Source organism: Limulus polyphemus, unplaced genomic scaffold (assembly GCF_000517525.1).
Source record: "Limulus polyphemus unplaced genomic scaffold, Limulus_polyphemus-2.1.2 Scaffold528, whole genome shotgun sequence".
In the NCBI taxonomy this organism is placed as follows: domain Eukaryota; kingdom Metazoa; phylum Arthropoda; class Merostomata; order Xiphosura; family Limulidae; genus Limulus; species Limulus polyphemus.
In genome coordinates this window covers 306,183-326,466 of record NW_013666138.1, presented here as the reverse complement: position 1 = coordinate 326,466, position 20,284 = coordinate 306,183, and the positions used below count along the sequence as shown (strand labels likewise).

Below are 20,284 nucleotides of genomic sequence, written 5' to 3'. Positions count from 1 at the left end.
CACTTAGACTTTTTCTAAGAATTCTTTTAAATTGAAAAAAACATCTCTGGCTATGTTGATACTGTCAGTATTCACCCCAACTTCAAAGATTTTAATTAATTTTAACATCCCTCCTTCAAAAGTTTGAATTAATCATCCACGTTTTTGGCACTTGTTAACAGAATTCTCAGAACCCAACAAAATATTGAATTTGCAAACAAAATTTTTGAAAGTTACACACCAAATTTATTTGAAATTAAAATAAAATCATGTTCAAACATGCTTATTGTATGTGCATTTTGTTTAAAATATAAAAATGAAACAAAAATTTAGGATAAAATGACACAAGCAATATTCTGAAAACTGGCTTTTAAAAAAATGCTACAGAATTACATGAAAATGATGATTTTAAAATTTTGCAGAAGAAAATGATTTTGTTAAATTTTAACAACAAATACAAACTGAAATGAACATGCATCCCAAAGAGTCACTCTTAGTAAGCCTTAAACCTGTTCATATTGTTTTTGCATTTTTCTTTTCCTCTTCTTCTCTATATCCTTATGCAATGGATGGAAAGGCATTAGTTTTACAAAATTATATTATTCTGTTGGTAGAACATATCAAAATTCATTAAAGTATACAGAGTTGTGGCATTTTAAGCCACAGTCTAAAACTAAGGACTATCAAATTCATAATAGATAAATTGTTTACAAAATTCCTTGTAAACAACTTTTTCAATATCTGCATCATACCATGAAAAAACATTGGCTCAGCTAAGTGCAGCCCTGATGGGCATATATCCATTTTCCTTAATTATATTTTTTTACTGTTTGGTATAATTATTTTGTCTTGTACAAATAAACTGCATCTACTAACTTCATTGTATTACAACACAGATTGGTTTCACAGTTATACACACTGAACACGAAAAACTACATTAAAAAACAATATTTTTTTTCGAAGTTGAATGCATAATATGGTTGACAAAGGAATGATGTTTTGAAAGTTGTGAGCTTCTGTTATCAGCAGAATGGTAGTGAAGTACTACAGTGCAAACAGAAAATTATTACAAAAAATAAAATTATAAATCAACTACCAATTTAGAAAGGACAGTAATTTTTAAACTTTTAAAACAATCAATATTTTATGTATCATTCTGAATAAGTGAGTGGGTGTGTATAAAAAGCTACATATTTCAAGGAAAGGAAAAGAAATTATACACAAGTACAACAGTCAAGGTGGTATATTCACTTAACATCCCAGCTGGAATAGGTCAATTTAAATTAAGTACGTTTTTCTTTTCATAACTCTATATATTTACAGCAGTCTCTGTCAATCACATACTACAGATTGTAAAACCCTTAGCCAAATAAACTATCCAGCAAGCAATTCAACCTTTAGCTGTTATACTGGACTATTTATAAGAGCAAATTTTCATATCTATTAGTAATTATACCCATTGTTAGCAAAATTACATGTATTGTTGATGTCAATTCTAGTTTCATTCAAAGAAGAATCTGTTTATAGAATAAAAACATGCTTTATGTTGCATTTACACCAAATATTGTTGTTCAGTGAAGGTTTTTGGCATCACTGCCTTTCTACTGCTAATGTACATATGACTAAGAAACATTTTAATTGTTTATTGAAACTATTCATAGTAAACTGTTTGCATTTACAATTTAGAAATACCTGAAGATAGATGGAAGGCATAATATAAGTTTCACCTATAGACAAGTTTTCATTTCACTTTCTTCTTCATATTTACAATTATAAGTTTGATTATTTGAACTATACTGTACTTCATATTTACTTTAAATTCTATTTAATACATACCTTAATTCTTTCAGTTGACAACAGATGCTGTGCCATAGACTTGGTCAGGATTTGGAAGAAAAACCACGAATGTTTTAAAAACTTATTGATCACCAGGAAATCCGTGTTTGCAGGCCTGAGTATGGCAGTCAGAGCCTTGGTTAACTCTTCGTGTATGGTGGATTTACCAGATGTGTTGATGTTCTCAGCAACAAAAACATACTAGAATGTTAAAAAAAGATTATTAGAAAGATATCACCTTAATGTGTTGGAGAACAAAAAATCATTAAAATATTTACATTATTTTCAGGATATAAAATATAACTTGAAATTAAAATATTATATTCGTAGAACAAAAGGAAGGTCTTTTTAAAGTATTAAGGACTCATGAATACATGGTACTTCATTATAAAGTACAAATTGGTCTAATGTGAGTTACACTTACCCTACTTCTTAGTTGTTAACATGGTGTAGTATTTTAATAGATCTTCCATAAAGAAAAGAAAACTTTTCATCCTTAAAAGTATTACATTACAGATACTTCACACTGCAAATCTACATCACTTTTCCATATAATAATAATACTCTTATATTAACAACTGTGCTGGGAACCTAATAAAGAAGTTATAGTTACTACTGACAACTACTAGAAGTAGAAACATATATAAGTGATAATGATATGGAATATTAAGTTTGTCCCTGAAGAAGAAAGGTCCACCTTTCAAAAGTGCTCGAGTTATAGGGTTTCTATTCATATCTTTCAAGACTTCTTGAACCTATGTGTTTTTTTAACATAATGAATAGAATATTAATTAATATTTATACACTTAAAATTTATAAATCCACCATTTTGACCAACAGCCAAATTGTATATTATCTTAATAATACTTGCATAGGAAAGACATTTTACATCATGAGAAAAATCTTAAAATTAACTTTAAAATATTGAAACTAACATAATAATTGATCTACTCAGAAATTAAAAAAAGAGGTGAATCAGCACTGAGCACACCAATTCCTTTTTAAACATACATATTGTACAAGTCTTTTTAACTATTTTAAGGATCCATATGCAGTTAAATCAATTATTCATGAATGTTATTGTAGGTCCAGTTTTGCAATTTAAATTTCAAAGTATTGTAAAAAGAACTGGAAAAAAAAATTAAAATTATTATATTTCTTAACCTATTTTCATCTTATCTAAATTTCTTGAAAAAAAATACCATCTTACCATCAACATCAGAAAGGAAAAGTTAAATTGTCTTTTTAAGTATGTTTATGACTGAAAAACACATCAAACTTCCCTCAGTAATTTCATTCTATTGAAGTGCCTACTTCAATTACATGCATTCCTCCCAATTCATGACTTGATATTACCTATGACGTTCTTTTGGGCAAAGGTTTAAAGCTAAAAGAGTACAATATGGAAACATGTTTCTGGCTTTTTTTTTGCTTTTGTGAAGAAGTAAAAAAATTTTTGTTCAGTTACACTTTTGCTACAGAGTGACAAAATTTTACAAACTTGAAACCATTAAGTAGGATTCTCCAAATAAGTTTTTGGACACTCCCACTTCAGCTGAAAACAAAGTCCTTACCCTGATTAGTTACTAAAGATTAAAGCTATAAGAACGTTCAGCACGAATTACCTGAACATAAGAATGGAGAATGTCTCCTTTCCCTGCATCATGGACACTGCTGACAATGTGAATAAGGACACGTAAGGCATTTCTGGCAACTTCTTCATCAGCTGTTGCTACTAGAAGTCTGAATAATTGGGCAAAGATGACAGGCAGGAAGTTAATCATGGTACTGATATCTACAGCATGAAGAGCCTAAGAAAAATATAAGTGCTTTAGCCATAAATAATGACATGCAAACAATATATAATGGTTTAAGAGTATAGTACACCATACAAAGAAAAACTTAACAGAAATTGAAGATTATAATAAAAATGATTTCCAGCATATACTTATAATAAATCTTACAAATTTTATAATTCTAAAAACAAAATTACTGTTTTTATCTATAATGTCTGGTTTGGATATTTGTGCAAAGCTACACAAAGATTCTCTGCACTAGTAGATATCCTTAATTCTGAAATGATTGAATAGGCTATAAAGTAATATAATGAATGTCAAAAATCAAGAATTACTGTACATCAAAGACCAGGGATACATAGCTATAAATACACAGCAGTTTATGGATAGACATATATTAAGTAAAATACTGGAAAACATAAAGCTAATATTTAAATCTCTGATGCACTATATCAGAACAAAATTATACATAAACGAAAAATAATCAGAATTAAACTGATAAGAATTACAACATGACATAAACATTTATTAAGATAAACAAAAACTAATTTGTTTAATGGGTTGCTTTACTTATTTAAAGATCTAATTTTCTTTGAGGTTCTTTTTCAAGATAAGGCACATTTATAAAATAGTTTTAGACCTATAGACTGGTAAGTTTCTTTTAAATATCACAGTAGTATACACTTCCTTTAAGCAATCAAAGTTTAGCTTAACATTATTCCTTGCCCATATCTTTCAAGAAAATACACCTTATGGAATTACAGTTATCTTTCAAAGAATAAGACTATTTTTATTTGCAGATATTTGACAATACCTATAGTGTTTAATACAGTAACTAATACACACACACACACACACACACACATATATATATATATATATATCAACATACAACAATAATGCTTGTGCTTGGAAGGAAGACAGAGTAAGAAGAACATGAAGGCTGTTAAAAAATTTATTGAAACAATAGTTTTATAATATGACCTGACTACATTACATGTTCATCACATTAAATACATATAAATATATAGATATATATTTAATGAACCTTCTTTGCAGCAAAACATATGTTTCCGAAGCTTTCAACTCACACATGCTTAGTGAACATAAACATGCATACATGAACATCAGATCAGTGAAGTTACTAGTGTTTGAAACTAACTCTTCTAACAGCAAACATGTTCAACATTCCAAATACATTCTTCAGATGAAAAGGAAAAGAAATATCATAAAAAGATGCTCTCTACAGATGCATATAAAGTAATTTTGGAGTATCTGAAAACTGGCTAAGATGAGACAAAGAATGTTCATAAAAAGAAACACTAAACAAACTAAGAAACAGCAACGACAGCTTGTTGAGATTAATTAAGTATCCATCTCTTTTCATGATTATACCAATAAAACATCATTTTGATGTTTACAATACAACAGAATATCTATAAAAAATACTCTGTTAATCATTTATATATTTCTTTTACACAGAAGTAAACCAAGTTCACTTTCACAAAGAAATATTAATGGTTTTCCTACTTATTTGGTCAATATTAGCCAGTTTTTACACCAAGAGATAAGAAACTTTCAAACGATACAAGAAGATTCCTTCATGTTCATGCAGAACCTAGAGAGCCTGGCAGGGTAAAAGAAGTAGTTAGTTAGGAAATGAAACATTTTAAGAATTAAGTAAAAGTACCTAGTTATTTTCCACCAACTGTACACATAGCTATGTATCAAAACAGCTGAAAATACGTATAAGTTAGGATGAAGAAAGAAAAGAAATCTTGAGATAGGTCAAAACGTCTTCTGTTGTTTAAATAATGAGTGGTAAGTGTGAAAGTCATCTAGACATATGAACAAATGCGGTTATCTATTTATTTATGCTTAAGGGGTAGAATTTTCCGAAACTGGTATAACTGAGTGACAAGTGGTGAATTGAATGAGAGATTGAGCTTCGTGTTTATTTTTAGTATTTTAAATAGCTTGTCTGCTAAATAATTTAGAAGATAAAACATTAGTAGCATCAATACCATATATTTTTCAAAACATATATAAATATAGATTCATTGTAATAAGTAAAAGGAAACTCAAAATAGCAAACATATCATTTATACTCCACCATTATATGTAACCTAGTCTTGTTCTTTCTATTTGCCTTGTCCAGGGTAAGTGAATAGGGGCAGAATTCTCCAAATCTTGTATAATTCAGTGACAAGTTTGAAACAAACATAATGGGTTTAATATTTATTTTTAGTATTTTGAATAGCTTGTCTATTTAATAATTCAGAAGAAGAAACTTATTAGCAACAATGCCATATATTCTTTAAATCCTACATAAATACAGGCTTGTTGTTGTGAGTAAAGGAGAATTGAAAACACCACACATATAACGAATACTCCACCACTATACGAAGCTTAGTCTTTTTCTATGAATTTGCTCTTCAGAACAATAAATTAGTGGAATCACTGCTACACATTACTCAAATTTTATATAAAGATAAGTTAATCCTGATCATTAAAAGACAGCTTCATACATATAATATACTCTCCTCCCTGTCATTGTCCAGGAATATTGATGAGGAGTGGAATTATATGATTGTAAAAACATTGTCAGCTGAAAACACTGCTGATTGATTTATACATTTGCTTTCATGAAACATTACTGTTCATTCATTCTATAGTCATCACCACATTGTCTAAAATCTATTATCCAAGTTTCACCCCCGAAAGTGATTCACGAGAAGGGTCATATTTGTCATAATACAATTAAAGGCATGTTGTGCATTCTTTGTTCCAGTAAAACACACTGCTTATGTGCTATAATTTAGTCTGGAAGTAGAACAGGTGAGAAACTAAGAAAGATATTGTGTGGTTAAAGTGAGAAACTTAGCAAAGAATGTCAGGAAAGAAAGCGATAATTATTCAAATTAGAAATCAGATAATACAAAAACATCAAATACTTGATTGTATTCTATTTTTTAAAATCCATTATAAAATATAATGGATGAACATTTTGAAAGTTATACAGATAGGTGAATTTCATATACTCTTTGTGCTATAATTTCAAAATGTAGTTAAAAATATCACTTTTTTATGGAGTTAACAATAGAAGCCATCTGTAACACAAAACTGAACGTTATTTTGTTAAATAGCTAAGCAAGCCAAAGCCCACAACCCTTAAAAAATATGCCAGTTATTGCTACTCTTCTCACAAGTAGCTAAGAGGGGATTAATACAATTTTCTACAATTTGTTGCATATCAATAGACACTGCCTGTATTGGTTAGCTTAAGAACATTTGTTACACTTTTTTATAGAGAATTCATGCAAAGAACAAACCACCTTCAAATTCTTGGCCATCCCATGTTGAACCTAAAGCACAGAGAAAATGTTGTTGTTAGTGAAGGTTGATATAAAGAGAAAAAGAATACATAATCATTTTAAAGTTTGGCTGTCTCACGGACAAATCATGTTTGACAGACCCCACTGCTTAGTATTTTACTTATGAAAACTTATTGCACCACTTAGCTGATAACATAAGAATGTACAAATCCAGTCTTAAAAAAAAAAAGAAACTAGATTTTAAATTTAAATTAAATTGTTTAATACTAATCACCTGATTAATGTTGTTTTACTTGAATATGAAAAAAGTGACTTCACCCAGTATACCTCAGCCTTATGATGGATGCTCACAATGACATTAAAGTCTCTTTTGTTATAAATCATATGTTGCTCTTGCACTGTTTAGCCATGCTGATGAAGAGCTATACCAATCTTCAAGAAAGAAGTCCTACAGATAGTACCACTATCTTTTAGTTATGGTATGAAATTGTTACTTGAACAAATTTTGGTTGAAAAAACTACTTCTGGCAGAAATATAAGGAAAGGTGGCCATAAAAATGCCCCATTTTTGACTACATTTTAACCATTAATATACATTCTATGACATAAAGTTTATTGAAAAAGGTAAACTAAAACACATATGTTACTGAAGTGCTAAGTTTTGTGGTGATAAAATGAGCACGTGCATGTGCAGCACATAGCTGTGGCAAACTAGAAAAGTTTACTTAAAAGAATTTTATCAAAAATATGATAAATAATGTTAGTAGAAGAATATTCCATTTCCCAGAAGTGAGAAATAATGTACAGTAAAAAACAAGTCTAAAGGTAACACACAAATATGATTTCTGAAGAAAGCTTGCTTGCATAGAAAATACTACTACAGGTGAATTGTAAAGACCATTAGATAAAACAAATAACTGAAGTATACCTGACTAAACTATAACTCTCAACAAGCTTGTCAGTGAAACAAGGTACAATATAACATGAAACAGAAAAATTTGGTGCAGTTTAGTCAAGCAAAGAGAATACTTAGTAATAATGTGTTGTCCAACATATCAGGAACATTCGATGATGAGGAACCCACTTTGAGACTAATAATGGTTGGAGACAGCTTGAATGGGTAATGCAGAAAACTTTGATACAAGTTTAACATAACAGCAAATGTACAATGTTTTGACAAGGTTTTGTACCTGATGATGACAAAACCTTGTCGAAACGTTGTACATTTGCTTTTATGTTAAACTTATATGAAAATTTTTCTTCATTACCCATTGAAGCCGTCTCCAACCATTATACACCTAATATGCACAATCAGAAAATACCGAAAGCCTTGCTAACTAAAACACTGATATACATCCAGGCATTGAAGCCGTCTCCAACCATTATACACCTAATATGCACAATCAGAAAATACCAGAAGCCTTGCGAACTAAAACACTGATAAACATCCAGGCATTGAAGCCGTCTTCAACCATTATACACCTAATATGCACAATCAGAAAATACCGGAAGCCTTGCTAACTAAAACACTGATAAACATCCAGGGACATCTCTCTACCATTTTTGCCTTCTGTAACTTATAAGACTAACTACCTACTTACACCTTTATTTTAATTACTGCATCCTTTGTATTAGGTTCGCATTATCAGCTTAGTACATGATATTTCACGATTCGTTTAAAGATAGCACGTTTTTCACTATTCATTTTATACAAATGCCTTGTCTATCTTGCTATTAACATTATAACGTTATTCCAGTTTAATTTGTTCTGTTCGTACTTGAAAACGACCGCACTAGTGGTCGAAACGTTGTACTTATTCTAATATTTACAACTATCCACTGCAATTTGCCAAATAATTTTAATAATTAAATCGTATGCTATGTTGAATATTAACGACAGAACTTACAGTAATATTACTAATTGAACATGAAACTAATATTTAATTAGCGTAAGATGTGTTCATACATACATACCAACACACACATGTATAATATTTGTATTCTATGCCAAACCTACTAAGGCTATCTGACAGGAGGGGAGAGACAGCCAGTCAGCAACACCAACCACCAACACTAAGGGATTGGGCAGGTAATATTACAACGCATCCGCATCTTAAAATGAATAAAATATTGTGTGGATCAGAGCATTGTTTATTTGTTTCTAATTAACAATTAATAAAATCTTGTTAACCTTTATTAGTGCAATCAGGTTTTGGTTAAATCACGTGTCTTTATAAAGAGGAGTGAAATCTGAACTGCATATTTATGCGCATATACGTTAAATGGTTTGGTTTGTTTTGAATTTCGCGCAAAGCTACACGAGGGCTATCTGCGCTATACTTTCTCTAATTTAGCAGTGATAGACTAGAGGAAAGGCAGCTAGTCAACAATACCCACCGTCAACTCTTGAGTTACTCTTTTACCGACGAATAGTGGGATTGACCGTCACGTTATGACACCTCCACGGCTGAAAGGACGAGCATGTTCGGCGTGACGGGGATTCGAACCCGCGACCCGCATATGCGAGTCAAGCGCCCTAACCACCAAACGATGCCATGCCTACATTAAATGACCAGGTCAAAGACCCCTAACCCCCGGATTCAAATTTAGCCGCATATAATTTAGATTTACTGGCCTGAGAAAAGGTAGCCAGCTAACAGCACTCATCACCACAAGGGCGTCCCAGGTCGCTGAACCGAATACTGGGATTGACTGTCACTCTTATAATGCATCTACAGCTGTAAATACAGTTGGAGTTTCGCAATATCACGTCTCGAATTCCGGACCATTCGATTCACAGCAACCAGGAAATCCAAAAAAGGAAAGACCTTGCTCACTTGATTTTTCTGTGGACATGCTTGAATATGATTATACTTATATTTTAGATCTATGTAAATAATAATGAAATTAGAATAAACAAGATGTCTGTTTTTATAAAATGATGACTATACGAATTCTTCTATCTCTCTAACCAGCCACAATGCTTATTTATAGTGTATTATATAATATATATAGCCTCAACAAACAAAAAAGAACACCATTTTTAATTTATTTATAACTTTGATGCTTTTCTACCTTCCAGCAATGAGTTAAACTCCGATAAAATAAGGATTATCTTAAATTAAATATCGGTCCTTCGTCATTGCATGTTGACCGATTCTCTGCTTTCCAGATCTGTACATCGAACTTCCAGGATTTTTAGTCAAATGATCCGATTTTTGTTCGTTTTTTTAAAAAAAATTAATATAATGCAAAATATTTTTTCTACTTACTGCTTACAAGTCCGTGTAAAAACATTTAACATATACAAGTTATTTTCCTACTAGTCTTCGTCTGTTTGTTTGGAATTAAGCACAAAGCTACACACTGGGCTATCTGTGCTCTACCCACCACGGGTATCGAAACCCGGTTTCTAGCGTTCTAAGTCCGCTGTGCCACTGGGGGGCGCTACTAGAGTCAATAGACTGTACAGACAATTGTACTTTCTAGCATTTAAGGAGCAATACATCAAATTTTTAAACACGTATTTAGCATGCTTTACTCGCTGTATAATAAAATGTATCTCCAATAAAAGTTTACTTGGAATAAACTAGTTACAGCAACAACAACAAAAAAGGTTTAAGACATATTTAATAACATTAATAAACGAGTCAGAATACTATGCCTATTTGATAAACTATTTCAAAAATTTATTCGGATGTTAAACTTCAAACAAGTCTTTTACTCTGTGTGGAATCTTCAACCTTACACACAAAAAAACGTGATCTCTACGGTCAAAGCTAGCTTTATTTCTGAGTCGACATCACAATACACAAATACAGTATAGCTTCTTTGGTGAGTACTTTGGTCTATAGCAAATAAAACAGTTACAGCTGATGACACTTTAGAAGTGGGAACAGCTAAAAAATACAAGAACAACGTTAAATGCCCCCACACTCAGAATTCTGTTAGAATTTTCATTAAAAAAACATACACCAATATAAACTTCTTTTTGAAACTACGAAAGTTCTAGTAAGACAGAAAGTTTCATTAATGTATTTAACCTTTCCATAAATATGCAACTTAAAACTAGTAAAAATCAAAACAGCTAAAACCCGATAACAAAAATCGAGCACTAACACAATGTTAAACATTTCGTTGAGGCTAACGCCAACATCAAAATGAACAGTTTTCAAATCAGTTCTCGTTAAAACAATAAATAACTCAATACGTGTGTTTTGTTACATTTTTTGAGAGCCTATACTTAAAACACACACTACAAGTCTTAAGATCATGACAAGTGGTGTGTCAGTCAATGACAATTTACATTAAACACCAGCAACATTTTGTTTCACATGGAACTTACTTATGTGTCTACATTAAGCCATAACACTAGTTTCACTGACCGTTTGACCACCTCAATACTAAGACTGAATAGTATAGTTTGTCATTATTCCATTTCGTACTCGTTTTCTGGAAGTTAAACAAATTTAAGAGTTAATGAAAAGTTACAATTACCTAGTTTAAGAAGCTCTCCCAATTTTCGATCAGGTGTCCGTTACAGACAGGAATATGATGAAGATCGAGAACTAATCTTTAAGAAGACTTTAAAACTCGTGTAAGTTGTAAGGAAGAAATGTATTTGTAAATGGGGCTTTATTCACAAAATATATTGGGGAAAAACAGCTATTATAAAGGCAAAGAGTATTCGATATCCGCATTAAACAACATAGGCGTTTTCTTATGAGCAATAATTCTAAGTATCCAGCCATATCTCGTGGGCTGTTTGGCGCCTAAAAACCTTTCTTTCAGATTCAACGTTAACACATCAATAAGATAAAATATAATCCAAAATATTTGCTCGTTTGCATCGTTCGAAAGTAGCCAAGACTTGCATATTTTAGCAGGATTCTCCGAAACACTAAATACTGGTGTTATAACGTATATTTGTTTATGTAAAAACCCTCTAGTCTACCAAAGTTCTACAAATTCGTGAGCACCGACTTGTACTAAATAGAACTAAAATCACAAAACCAAACACAAATACACGTAATATATGAAATGATACAGCAGGTCTCGAGTGTTAACTGAAAGTGGTGTGGGAGGAGGGGGAGGGTGGTATTTCGGTTTACCAAGCACTGTAGGTGAATATCGAAGTTAAGTGGGTCTAGGAGACATGTCCATTTAGTAGCTTCTGACAACAAACTTTGCCAGTTTACTTGGCACTCAAAAATTGCCGATTTGTTCACAAACTTCCATACACGTAAACCAAAAACCAGTAACGTACATATTTCACACACAAAGCTAAAACTTTCTTACCACAGAATATTAAAGTTTGCCATAAATAGGGCTGTTTTTGTTCGCTCTTGTTTTATACCGAAAAACACGAAAAATCGTGAAATAGACTGATTGCAGCTTGGGATACGGATTTAATTAGATTTAGTTAAGCTTGTATGGCTGCGGTAATCTGTCAGACATACAGATGAGTTATCTGCAAGAAATGACGAGCAACGGAACTTGTTTTAGGGCGGGGAGATTCAAGTAAACCCAAAGAATATGAACTAGCTTGCTGATAAAATTTAAAAATAAAAACCGTTTAATTTACGAGATATACATATCACAGTTGTTCGTGTACATTTCGTACTTATCAGCTGCTCGTTTTTTTTTTTGTCAAACAAAAATCTGAGCTATATAATGACAAAAATAAGGACCCACGTGGAAGGGAATACAGTACCCTTCACGATGAGATTCAGAAAAACCTATCATACATGTTTTCACAATACACCATGAAAACACACGCACAACTAAATTATTATTATTCGTAAAATAAAATGTTTGTCGTAAATGGGGCTGTTCTGATCGTACTTATTTTATAGAAAATAAATAACATGAAAATTGTGAGTAATTGCAAATGGGGTGGGGAATGATAATTTAATTATATTTTAAAGCTAAGAGAATTACACTAATTACACTGCTGATTTCGTTTTTCTTTGCCCAAAGAAATAATAACAATATTTCTGGTTCAATTTATTTATGGCTTTCTTATAAATAATAATACAAGGATAAAATCCTATTGAAAATTATTACATGGTTAACTGTGCTTAGAAATGGCTCGAGATTGTAATAATAGACTGACCCTTGTGTTGCTGCATTATGTTGTGGTCAAGTACGAAAGGAAGCAAGTTAGATCACATATACATAAACTACATGTACAAAATATACAACTTACAATAAGCGCTTCTGGATTCAAACAACAAGACTTTAGCTTCAAAGACACTGTTTGTTCTAACATATATGGCTGTGTGGGGAATCGTATCTAGTGTCACTATTGGTCAGTTTTATAACGTCTATGTAAATCACAGTATATGAATTTTAATATCGCTTAAAGTGTTATCTGAAAAACTATTATTTTTTATGTTTTCGTCACTTACATGAAACTGTATTGTTTCTTCAGCTAAACCTTTATATTCTTACGGTAATGTTTTCAACGTTTGTCTGGAACTGTACTGCTTCACTACGTTCATCACTTACATGAAACTGTATTGTTTCTTTAGCTAGTACTATATTTTCTGAAACTTTTGTTTTCAACGTTTGTCTGGAACTGTACTGCTTCACTACGTTCATCACTTACATGAAACTGTATTGTTTCTTTAGCTAAACCTTTATATTCTAACGGTAATACTATCAACGTTTGTCTGGAACTTCACTGCTTCACTAGTTTCATCACTTACATGACACTGTATTGTTTCTTTAGCTAAACCTTTATATTCTAATGGTAATACTTTCAATGTTTGTCTGGAACTGTACTGCTTCACTAGTTTCATCACTTACATGACACTGTATTGTTTCTTTAGCTAATACTATATTTTCTGAAACTTCTGTTTTCAACGTTTGTCTGGAACTGTACTGCTTCACTACGTTCATCACTAACATGACACTATATTGTTTCTTTAGCTAATACTATATTTTCTGAAACTTCTGTTTCCAACGTTTGTCTGGAACTTTACTGCTTCACTAGTTTCATCACTTACATGAAACTGTATTGTTTCTTTAGCTAATACTATATTTTCTGAAACTTCTGTTTTCAACGTTTGTTTGGTGCTGTTCTACAGTTAGAATTCCGTTTTTGGTGGTTTCACTTATTCAAACTGCAGCTTCACCACCTTTTCTAGTTGCCACACAAACCTAATTAGTGCTTAAAAGTATGAAAACTTCCAAATCAGAAACGTTAAGGTTAAAAATAAACACTTACTATTCATATTTAACAAGAAAAGTAAAATTCCATTATTAATAAATCAATTTTCAAATCTTCTGATAGCTATTAATTTTCTTCACTAAACCAAAGAATCTTACTGCAGATTCCAACAAAGTGAAATCACTTCAAAGTATTGGCACTAAACTCAATATTTTCCAAATCCTAAAGCTCCAGCAATAATATCCATTAAAATTTTTTTTAAAAAGCGAACTATTCAAAATAATTTTTTTAAACAAAAATCACCACAATTTAACACTTAAAACTGTTATATCTTTCAATTTTTAACCGTCAAATATAAAACTAAAGTTCCTGGTAGATAAAGATTGATAAGAGACAGAGGTTGAGCGTCCTGTGCATTCTGCACCAGTAATAGTATGCGTAAACAAAACAATAATTGTGAAATGCATAAAATGAATATTACATTCTGGCAACATCATCATTCTATATTACTCTTATATAAAAATATTTACTTAATTTCTGGAACTTAGAGTTAATGAGATCAGCATTAGTGCATAAAAAACAACTAGTCAATATATTCACGAGACATACTACCAAAAGTAACCTACATGCATTATTAACCTGATATTTCAGTAATCATCATAATTTACAAAACAAGGCCTACAATATTCGATATCTCTGAACTAAATGTCCTTTAAACTTGACTATTAAGAACCATGTTGAATCTATTTGAAATTCAATGTTTGATGTGTATGTAGAATATAGTAAAACCATTGTTTCAAATTTAACTAATATTGTTGTCTAGACCTTCTTATAAACATACTTTAATATCTGAGTGCCATCATTTTATTGAATATTGTTTTTTTTAAATCGTTTTGTTAACTACCAGTTCACTGGCTAATTCTCTCGTTTTAACTACTGTAAAAGTTTTCTGCACATCAACTATTATTGTGGTTATTAAAATATTGGCTATTTTCAATAAAGCTTTACACAAATAACTAATTCAAGAATATTGAAAAGCAGGTGTGATTTTCAGTCAGTACTTTTATATAAATAAAAAAAATTTAATAACTTATACTATAATACACTTACTTCAGTACACACACACCCTAATTAACTAGATATCAGAGAAATATTGGTTAGCAATGATTGGCAACTTGAAGTAACAAGAGTGATGGCTGAAATGTTACTTTTTAACAGTGAACTATAACTAACATAGCTTCACAGTAAGGAACAGAGCAAAACAAACTTGTAGATATACCACAATTCTCATATAAAACAACTTGAAAAAAAATCAAGGTCCCAAAAATTTTTTCATTTTGTTTTCTTTTCACTTTGATAACCTATGGAAAATTAGTAATTCTGACTACACTATAAAGCTACTTGCCTCCCCCCCCCAAAAAAAATCAGGATCCCAAAAAGAAAAAAATTAATTACACAGTTCTCACTGTTTTGAAGATAACTATCACAACTTTGAACCAAGTAAAGGCTGAAGCAGAAATGCTACAATAATACAAGTGTCACGTGTGATACAACACAAACACCACGTGCTCATCGCATCTTCACATCTGTCTGTGATTTGTTGTTAATCTCTCCAACTGATCTTCCAACTCTTGTATTTGGGCATTTTTCGCCGTCAACTCTTCATTCAACATTTTAATTTCTGCAGTTTGGCGTTTATAGGCCTTTTTCAGCTGCTCCAATCCATGTAAAAATTTTGAAAGATTTTATCAAATGTTCTATTTTCTAGTTTATATCCATATTTTTAAACAGAAATTATTTCTATAAATACTACCCACAAAACAGAAAGTATATTTTAAAAACCATTACTTAAACAACTAAATTTTCAAGTCTTTTTTTTAATACGTTTGGAGAGAAAACACATTTTAACTTATAATACTGGGAGAGTGGAAAGGCAAAACACTGCAAAGTAGAAATAAAAAATTCAAACTTTAAAGATAATTTTATAAAACATTTACAGCAAGATGACTCAAACTACAAATGATCAGAAAATATATATATTTACGCATATCTCTATCTTATAGATAAAATTTTAAGACAGGTAGACTGACTAAGAAGATTTGTTTAAATATTTTACTTCTTTTCTTCTGTACTGCAAGTCGCAATTTCACTGCCTATCATGACATCGTTTTGTGGTTGTTAGTAGAGGTATAAACAATTATTAACATATCTAAAATTATTTTAAAATATTAAATCTAAAACTTCGTCAGAATTTTATCTACAAGGTTCTACCTCTGCTTCTGTTTGTGGTCCATCTGGTTCAATTTCAGGATCACTAGAGCTATCGGTATCGTCCAATGTTACATAAGTGGCTACTGGCAAAATACCACTGGAGACAATGTCACACACTATCATTCCATTAGATACTTCCTCCTCTTCATCTTCAAGCCAAGGTAAACGTTTCTTAGTGATCTCAATAACTTTGTTTTGATTGGTGCTGAATATAAAAGTATAGTTATTGTACTGTTAAGCAGCTGTCACAATCTATTTTCTTAACTTTAACAGTAGGTGTTTACAATAATGTGGTTTTCAATTTAAAATAAGTACAATTTATAAGAGAATAAGCCACATTTTTTATCTTTCATAAAAGCTTTTAGCTGCACTGCAGCCTTCTTCAAGCTTATTCTCTAGTGTGTTTAATTTTCCATAACAGCTTAATCAAGTTATCAGTTTGAAAGAATATAAGCAGGAAACAACACTGAATGAATCTAATTTTAATGTTTATCAAGTGTCTGAGCATCAATAACAAAAACCTTAAAAGGTTGAATACCATGCTTTACTAATAATATTCTATTCCACCACCCCTGCCCTTCCTCTACAATACACTTTTATAACTCTGAAGGCTGTTGTTGATCATAAATACAAAACAATCCTTAAGTTAAATGTACAGCTAAGATCATGAAAATACCCCCTACTCATGGTAGTGGTTATGTCTATAAGACATGGATACATGGTTGAAACATCAATTCAAAGTTCATGAAAAAGCCAGTGGATTACCAAATCCTTACATTTCACACCTATACAAGGGTCTATCTGTCAACTTTTTGAATTTGACAGTCATATGTTTTTACTACAGTATATTATAAGCCAAAAAATAAAACATTAATTTTTCTACTTTACATTCATCATGGTAAAAAAAGTTATCCCTTAAATGGGCAAACACCATGACTTTGCTTCTTATGTACTAATAATAAAAATCTTTTAACAAGTGTAGTAAATCAAATAGTCAATTCCATAACTCAGGATATACACACATATAGGTTATCACAAATTACCCAATGTCATAAAAAGGCTCTTCAATATTCTGACCACTAATTCTCAAATAGAAAATCTCTGTTCTACACATCATTAATGAAAAAATTTCACCAAAATTCAACAGAAAAAAAAAATGCTTTTTACAGATTTCATCCCAAACATAAATTGTGAAAAATACAGAATCTTAGTCTTGAGATTTTAGTTTTTGTGGTCTTTACCAATGCATCTCATCTATTTCTACAGCAATCAATTCTTAAAGCAAAGCTATAGTTACTTGTCATCCTTTCAATGTCATTTATCTGCTTTTCTGTTTCTGAAGATTTTTTTTAGATAGATACAATGAATGTATGGTAGAGGTCAAAATTAAAGAACACTTTGCTGACAACAGACCAAAAACCTGCTGTTATACATTTTAATACTTATTACTCAGAATTTTCTTTTGTCACCACTTTACAAGCAAAAGTTACTTATATATTTTCATATGTTAGTTTTCTCAAGTTAACAAACTACTGTATTACTGTAAAAATTCTAATTCTTATCTTTTATATCTTCTAAAAACATATCCAAATGCTGACCTTATAAGTTTGTTTTTATATTCACCAAAATAATTTCAGTCAATGACCCTACTCCTATGTAAACTACTGTATTGCAAAGTTTTGAAGTCTTACTTACTCATCTATAGCTCTGTTGCTGTTAATAACATTGTTGTTCTCATTGTTATTCATATGGCTCTCTCTGTAGTCAACTCTGTTGTCTTGAGAGATGAAGAGAAACTTTCGTTCATTGTTTCGATCTGCCGTTGTTAAGTAATGTTTGTCTGGATGATATAACACTGGTTTGTTGGTACGTGCTCCAGCACCAGTCTGTTAATATACAAAAATTAAACTTTGTTAAGTAATGTTTGTCTGGATGATATAACACTGGTTTGTTATTACGTGCTCCAGCACCAGTCTGTTAATATACAAGAATTAAACATTAAAACTTTGTTAAGTAATGTTTGTCTAGATGATATAACACTGGTTTGTTGGCACGTGCTCCAGCACCAGTCTGTTAATATACAAGAATTAAACATTAAAACTTGCATTAAAACCATACATACAATTCACATACACTGTCTGTTAACCAGACAAATCTCTCCTATCATTCAATAGCATATTTTACGAAAGCAATAAGAACATTTTCATATAGATAATGCATCAGCACATATGTAGTTTATTCAGTAAGCACATACAAATTTTTTCTTCAAAAAATTATTTTTTGTACATCATTAGATTTTATACAACATGCTCATCTGATGTCTTGGAGCTTCAAAAAAAAAAACATTTAACAAGATCACTGAACTTTTACTTCAAAGATAAATTTTATTTTGATTACTTAACTAAGTTTGATAAATAAAAAATTGAATATATCTTACTCTATAACATGGGCATGCATACGGGAGGGGGAGCATGTGTCAGGATAAAGGTCATTTTGGAACTGTTCGGACTGTACGTGTAATTGATGAATATATTTCATGTTTCCAATCAATTTTGTTCAGTACATTACAAACTATCATTTTAAACATTTTCAATGCAGTTGTTGACAAAATTTACTTTGATGAATTAAAATCTTAATTTGTGAAAATAATAAACATAACTCTTTCTTTATTCATTCAGCATAGTATATGAATTGTGTTTTTATTCAGTTTACAATTTCACACTACTCCCCCCACCCACCCTGGAAAAATTTCTGTGGATGCCCACATACTCTGTTAAAAACTCCTTGATTGAAACCATAATTTACAGCTCCCATTAAAGTCACTACTTTCCATTCAACACATATTTGCATTAGCTAATAGTTAGTCTAAGACTAACGAAGGTCATAAAAATAAATAAATAAATATATTTAAAATGTTACAGGAGGACTATGTTGCATCTATAGTACTAACCTTCAAGGACAAAAGAACTGGATTACGGTTCTTGCCGTTCAACCATTCTTCAGCTGTTTGAGCAGGAGTAGGTGCCACTGTGTCAGGATAAAGGTCATTTTGGAACTGTTCGGACTGTACGTGTAATTGATGATACATGAATATATTTTATGTAATTCATCAAAGTAAATTCTTTCAACAACTGCATTAAAAATGTTTAAAATAACAGTGTGTAGTACACTTAACAAAATTGATTGGAAAATCTTAATTTGTGAATTATTATAAGTTGAATTATTATAAGTAATATCTTTGCAACTCACAAGTTATTAACACCATACCTTTCTTGGAACTATCATGGATATTGGCTCACAAAGCTCTTTGGTAGCATGCAGTTTGTAAAACCGGAATATTTCACAATGCATCACGTCAAGCCCACGTTTTGGCATAAAACCAAGGCCTCGCTGGGGAGAACCAGTTAAAAACTGGTGGAGATAATAACACCATGGGGCTTCATCTACAGTCTCATAATAACGAATATTACCATCACCCTACAAAGGAAATCATAATAAAAGAAACTCAGAATATTTGTACAAAATTCACCCTTCTTAAAGAAAAATATACAATTACATAAGCTCAGCTTTTAATATTCAAATTAGCTTAGAATAAGATTATAACTAGAAAATCAAACTGATTAGAACAAAACCACGAAAGAAAAATTTTTCATACTGACCATAAAAATACCTTAACTGTATACTTAATATTTTTGTTAGAATATTTAAAATAAAAACTAAACATAATGGCTAGCATTAATGAACTGAGAAAAAGATAGGAGAATGTGTTTCAAATGCACAAAGTATTCATTAATGTAGTCATAAACTAGTAGACTATGTTTAACAGAAAGTTACAGATACTAGAAGTTATAACCAAATTAAGCAGACAAGTAAGTAATATTAATTAAGAAATA

General features: G+C 31.0%; 1 protein-coding gene across 1 annotated transcript in view; it reads right to left on the bottom strand.

Moving 5' to 3' along the window:
• LOC106458887 (dedicator of cytokinesis protein 11-like) overlaps nucleotides 1-20,284 on the bottom strand; it is a 168,422-nt gene that overhangs the window by 66,335 nt on the left and 81,803 nt on the right. The window contains 3 exon segments of the mRNA XM_022385244.1: nucleotides 1,816-2,016; nucleotides 3,441-3,626; nucleotides 6,947-6,976. Coding sequence (XP_022240952.1) covers nucleotides 1,816-2,016; nucleotides 3,441-3,626; nucleotides 6,947-6,976 — 417 coding nt within the window.